General features: G+C 37.8%; 1 protein-coding gene across 1 annotated transcript; it reads left to right on the top strand.

Annotated features, from left to right (window-relative positions):
• Positions 1–410: 410 nt before the first annotated feature.
• On the top strand, positions 411–2,760 carry LOC141590329 (uncharacterized). The gene is made up of 4 exons (XM_074410927.1): positions 411–971; positions 1,089–1,281; positions 1,544–1,661; positions 1,782–2,760. The coding sequence occupies exons 1-4, from the start codon at positions 411–413 to the stop codon at positions 2,758–2,760; spliced, it is 1,851 nt and encodes a 616-aa protein (XP_074267028.1).
• Positions 2,761–6,712: the final 3,952 nt, after the last annotated feature.

The raw sequence follows: 6,712 nt of genomic DNA, 5'->3' as shown, positions 1-6,712 counted from the left end.
ATTAACAAGGAGTGGAGTGATCATTATCCTGATTTATATTCACATTTTTTGCCTGAAGGGCTATTTGATCATTCTCCTTGCATGATTGGGAGTACTCAGAGAGCTCAGAGAAAGAGCAACTTTAATTATTTCAATATGTGGGGTGGTTCCAAGGACTTCAAAGAGATTGTGAGGCAAGTATGGCATCAGCAGATAAGGGGTACTCCTATGTACAGCTTGGTTAACAAGCTAAAAGGCTTAAAACCAAAGCTTATTCAAATTTGAACAGAGATGGCTTTGGTGATATTGAACAAGCAAAGTGTCTTTGTCGGAAGAAAGTGGAGCAATTACAGAGTCGGTGGGCAAGATCCAACAAACAATGCAATGATGCAGCGGGAATATGAGGCAAGACAGAGCTCAAATACCTTACCATGGCCAGAGATAGCTTTTTACTTCAGAAAGCTAAGTGTTCATGGATTAAGGAGGGGGATGCAAATAGTGCTTTCTTCCACAATTCTATTAGGAAGAGGAGAAATATAAATAAGGTGATCATGATTGAAGACATGAATGGGATGATTTGTGACACCCCTGACCAGGTAAAAGAAGCATTTCTTGAATACTATGAACACCTGCTGGGATCTAGCCAAAAGACAAAGAAGATTCATAGGAAAATTATTGATCAAGGCCCTAAATGCAATGAGGATCAGTATGCTGTGCTACTAAGGCCTGTCTCTGGGGAAGAGGTGAAGGTGGCATTATTTGGCATTCCTGATATTAAATCCCCAGGGCCTGATGGGTATACCAGTAAGTTCTTTAAAGATGCTTGGGGGGAAGTAGGAAAGGAGGTAATTCAAGCTGTTCAGAATTTCTTTACTCATGGAAAGCTTTTAAAACAGCTGAATGCTACCAGTCTTACATTGATTCCTAAATGTGATAGGCCTCAGACAGTGTTGCAATTTCGCCCCATAGCATGTTGCAATGTTATCTATAAGGTAATATCCAAATTGTTGTGCTCTAGACTGGCAGAGGTTCTACCCTAGCTTGTTGATCAAAACCAGGGAGCTTTCATCCAACATAGGAGCATTCAGGAAAATATTTTGATATGCCAGGACCTCATCAGACTCTATGAAAGACCATCTCCTTCTCCCAGATATATGTTTAAAATAGACTTACAGAAAGCTTATGACACAGTGGAATGGGAGTTTATGGATAACCTTATGAAGATGTTGAAGTTCCCTGAGGGTTTCAGAAGCAAAATTATGCAGTGTATAACTACTGCTTCTTTCTCCTTATCCCTAAATGGTGAGTTGTTTGGATTTTTCCAGGGGAAGAGGGGATTGAGGCAAGGGGATCCCCTTTCACCCTTGATTTTTACGCTGTGTATGGATTACTTGACAAGGACCCTCAAATATGCCTCTAGTAACAATGACTTTGGCTTCCACCCTTTGTGCAAACAAATGAGAATAACTAACCTGATGTTTCTTTGATGATGTCTTCATTGTTCATAAGGGAGATGCAAATTCAATGATGCTACTTTTAAGATCCTTCTCTACCTTCTTTAAAGCTACTGGACTTAGGGTTAGCCCTGCCAAGTCTAGTGCTTATTTTGGTGGAGTTCAGGACCAGCTGAAGCAAGAAATCATACAGGTTTCTTGTTTTACAGAAGGTAGTCTGCCATTCAGGTATTTGGGAATGCCCATCCAAACTACCAGACTGTAGAAGAAGGACTGTGATTGTTTGGTAGAGAAGATATGTGCCAGGATTCATGGATATGGTGCTCGAAAATTCTCTTATGCAGGCAGACTGGTGATAGTTCAATCAGTTCTAAAAACCTTATGTGGGTATTGGGCTTCACTGTTTGTGCTTCCAAAAAGAGTTATTCACAAAACTGAGGCTTTATGTAGAAACTTTCTTTGGGAAGGAGGAACTGAGTACAAAAGAGCTCCCTTAGTAGCTTGGGACAAAATATGCAGGCCAAAAGTAGAAGGTGGATTCGGGCTAAGGGACCTGGAAACTTTGAATAAAGCACTAGTTGCTAACATTGTTAACTGGGTGATGGAGAAAAAGGACACAATTTGGGTTCAATGGGTGGAATGCAATTATCTTAAGGGGCAGCAATGGATGGACTATTCTCCTAGTCCTAATTTTAGCTGGGTGTGGAGGAGAATTTGTAGGGTTAAACATGAAATAGCCCCTGGATACACTGATGGAATCTGGCACCAGCAGGAGGGGTTCTCTTCTGCCAGATGCTATGACTGGTTGAAGGAGCAGGCTCCAAAAATGCTGTGGGAGAAAGTAGTTTGGACGGGGTGGAGTCTTCCCAAACACAACTTCCTGGGGTGGTTGTGGGCACATGGGGCATTGCAGACAAAGAGTAAACTGCTGAACTATGGGGTGGTAGATGAAGATACCTGTCAGATCTGTGGAATGGGAAGTGAAAGCCAGGAACATCTATTTTTTGACTGCCCTTACAGCAGACGAGTTATACAGCAGGTTAAGCAGTCCAGTGGGATGGATATCCCTACAACAAATGCACTAGAATGGTGTGTGAACAGGCAAGGGTCTAAAGTGCAAAAGGGGGTGCAGTATGATATGGTGGTCTGTGCAGTGTATGTGCTATGGCAGCAGCGTAATACTTGCAGACAAGAGATGGTTTTAGCTCGTCCTGAATGGCTAGCAAAAAGAATTCTAAATGATATGAAAGCTAGGATAAGGGAGAGAGATAAGAGTCATTTAAGAATTTTTGATATAGAATGGTTAGAGAGCAAGAATCTTATGTAATATGATCATATGAGCATTGTACATTGACACCTTTTATCTAATATACTTACCTTTCACCAAAAAAAAAAAACTTGTTAAAATCACAATAATTACATAAATTCATATTTATGTACAAGTTATTTACCCTAACCATCTTAGGACTCAAAAATTAGTCTCCACTAACATTTTGACAATAATTAAACTTGTTTTCTTAATATTGTTCATAAATGGACATAAAATACAAAATTATGCTATAAACTTCAAATTAAATTATAAAAATTTCAAATAAATTCGAAATTTGAAATTTAAACTCATGAACATTCTGGAAAAATACCATGACACTCATAATGTTCAAAACATAGGTTAAAAATTTCAAAAATTTATCGTGAAAAACAATGTTGCGGTTTATCGATTTTAACAATTATGACCATAAAAATATGAGAAAAATTATTTTTATCAACTTTTCACTTTTAGATCTGAAATATATGATAAAATGAAACATGTGACATTTTTCCTTTAGTCATGAAGTATGTTTTAGCATTATTACTAATTATAGTCACTATTTATGTGATTTTTCATCAAAAATTCATAAATCATGCATAAAGACTTCATTATAGCCAAATATTTTACACACATCTTGTAAAATTTCATGTGACAACATACTAAATTTCCATGACCAGATTCGAAATATAACTCATATTAACCTATTTACCCATTTAAATACGATTTTAACTTAAAAAATCCATATTTCGAGCAAAACAACTCATTTTATCATGAAACTTTACAGGCCATCAATAGATAATATATTTGAAAACATATCCAAAAACCACTGAAAACTTTGAAGTTTAGCTATTTTTCGTCCAAAAATGACATTTTTATCATAAAAATCACATTTTAATGCCAATATTATATAAAATGAACAATAAAAATCCATAAATAAACCAAAATATCCTAAAAATCACTTAGGACCAGAAACTTTTAACATGCAAAATTATTTCATGATTTATCTTCATAAATCCTAAATAACAAGTTTTATATGTTAATTAAATTAACTCGGAAAAACTAACCCGATTTTGCATGCAACAACCGTGATGCTCTGATACCACTTGTTGGAAATCATATTTTAAATATCACATATTTTAGTTTAAAGTTTTAGTCATAAAAACTTAAGGATCTTATGCATGCAAAACATATAAATAAATGTAGAGGAAAACCGGTTCCTTACATTGAATATTTCGGTTTATGGGCACAAGTAAGGTCTCCTACCTTCACTTGTTCTTGAGCGATGATGAGTAATAGGATGATCCTCCAAAGACTTCAAGTATAGAAGCCACTCCTCTTGATAGCACCCAAGATGATCCCTTATCTCTACTAAATAATATGTGCTAGATATTTGTTTAGTAGTTTACCTTAAAATTGATTACTAACACTCATATATTACACTAATAATATTAGTTATCTTTTATGAACAATTTGGATCATCATTTTTCAAGTTTTTAGAGAAAGATGAACAATAATGTGAGAGAGAGGAAAGTTGCATGTAAAATGAATGAACATGCATGAGTTGAATAGGTAGAGAACAAAATCTCTAGTGTATTGAAGAGGGTCACGGTTTTCGGAGGTTGGGAGACCAATATATGGTCCTTCCCTTTTCCCTTTTGTTCTTATCAAAACCTTAGGCATGTAAGGCTAGGTAAGTAGTGTTATGATGATGTTTGTTTTAGCTTATTAAAATAAATCACCACCATCCACTAAACCCACTTCATTTCGGTCCATTTACCTAAAATGGACTACCATTTTATTTTTGTCAATTTGTCACTTGTCACACAATATGTCACATGTAGTATGATACATGTTATTAATTAATTTAATGCATATTTATCACATAAATATTATTTTATGAATTAATTAAATTACATACAACAAATTGACTAGTAATACTTGATCACATAAATAAAAAGGGTCATTTAATTATAATTCACAACATCTTGTAATTATAATTAACCATTGATTCTCATCACTATTTGTTTCACAAACAATAAATAATTTTAGTAATAAAATATTTCAATTACTAAAATAAATCTTATTTAATCCCATTATAATAAGATATCAATATTCTCTCTCACAAATTGAATTATTCAATTTTAAGGAATTGATTAACTTGTATCGTCATACAATTAATCAACTTTACAGATTAGGGCATCATCCTTTAGGTGTGACCTTAAGGGATCAACTGACCACCACTTTGTCCCCACGAAGAACGTCAAACTCTAGCATGCCAATCGTTACCGATTAATGTTGATCAGTTGACTATAAAATGAATCATCCCTTACGTATTCTTAAAAATGAGATTTAAAATGTGATCATCATAATCGACAATTGTGATCGCATTAGTGTCGGGGACACTCCAACACAGCTACCCCCTCCTTAGAGATCACATGCCCCAGAAAAGCAACTTTCTCTAACCAAAACACACACTTCGACAGATTAGCATACAACTCGAGCTCCCTGAAGGTCTGCAACACAATCCCCAGATGTTCCTCATGTTCCTCCTTAGTCTTGGAATAGACTAAGATGTCATCGATAAAAACCACCACAAACTTGTCCAGAAACTGACTGAAAATTATGTTCATCAAATCCATAAACATAGCCGGTGCATTAGATAACCCAAAAGGCATCACCACATACTCATAATGGCCATACCTCGACGTGAAAGCTGTCTTTGGTATGTCCACCTCTCTAATCTTCACCTGATGGTACCCCGACCACAAATCAATCTTGGAAAAGACTGATGCACCACTTAACTGATCAAACAGGTCATCTATCCTTGGCAAAGGATACTTGTTCTTCACCGTCACTCGTTTCAGCTCCCTGTAATCTATGCACAACCTCAAACTCCCATGTTTCTTTTTCACAAAAAGAACGGGTGCTCCCCACGGTGATACACTAAGTCTTATGTATCCCTTCTGTATCAGATCATCCAACTGCTTCCTGAGCTACTCCAACTCCTTAGGACCCATCCGGTACGGTGCCTTAGAGATTGGCCCCGTCCCCGGTTTCAGCTCAACCGTTAAATCTATCTCCCTCTTCGGCGGCAACCCCGGAATCTCCTCTGGAAAGACATCGAAAACTCCCCACCACTGGTATCTGATCAACTGTCGGACTCTCTATCCGGTCATCTCTCACATGGCACAAGATCAACGGGTACCCCTTCCTCAGATAGGACTTCAAAGTCAGAGCTGCAGTCAACTTAACTTTGGGTTTGACAACAAACCCACAATAAGACACACTAATGCCCTAAGGACCTCTCAAAGACACTTTTTTTTATGACAGTCTATCTTTGCTTTGTACTTCCCTAACCAATCCATCCCGACTATCATCTCAAAACCGTTCAAAGGAAACTCTAGCAAGTCTACAGGTAGATCAACTTGCCCAACTATCATAGATACATCCCTAAACAACCTCCCACATGTTACAGACTCTCCCGAAGGTATAAAAACTTGCTCACTTACAGGACTCATACTCTCAAACCCAAATGTTTAACATGACTCGAAGATACAAACGACTGCGACGCCCCTGAATCAAACAAAACAAAGGTGTAAACACCATTAACAAGAAAGGTACCAGTTTTAACATGTGCGTCGTCCTCAGCTGCTCGTTTCTCCATCATAAACAGCTTTCCACTGGTCTTCTGCCCACCTCCTTGGACAGTACTGGCAGAGGTAGTCGGCTTAGCACCCGACCCCTGGTTGTTGTTGGTGTTCGTAGCTGGCTTTTGATAAGAATTACCGCCATTGCGGTTACCTCCCCCGTTGTTGCTCTGACCTTCCCGGTTGTTCCATGACCCAGCCGACCTGTTGCTCGCAAAACTCTAGGCCGGCCCCTGAGAAAAACTCCCCTGTCCCGACCTCTGGTAACCCCCGTTCGCCACATTGGTGCACTCATATCTCTTGTGGCCTACACCGCCACAGTT

This window comes from Silene latifolia, chromosome 7 (assembly GCF_048544455.1).
Source record: "Silene latifolia isolate original U9 population chromosome 7, ASM4854445v1, whole genome shotgun sequence".
Taxonomy (NCBI): domain Eukaryota; kingdom Viridiplantae; phylum Streptophyta; class Magnoliopsida; order Caryophyllales; family Caryophyllaceae; genus Silene; species Silene latifolia.
Note: the sequence above shows the minus strand (reverse complement) of the source record. Positions and strands in the feature narration are given on the sequence as shown.

Excerpts from the sequence above, each read along its gene's own strand:
- LOC141590329 (XM_074410927.1), top strand. The coding sequence starts at position 411 with ATGGCCAGAGATAGCTTTTTACTTCAGAAAGCTAAGTGTTCATGGATT. Across the intron at positions 972-1,088 it reads GTTGCAATGTTATCTATAAG|GACCTCATCAGACTCTATGA; the intron begins GTAATATCCAAA and ends TTGATATGCCAG. Across the intron at positions 1,282-1,543 it reads TTTCTCCTTATCCCTAAATG|CTACTGGACTTAGGGTTAGC; the intron begins GTGAGTTGTTTG and ends CCTTCTTTAAAG.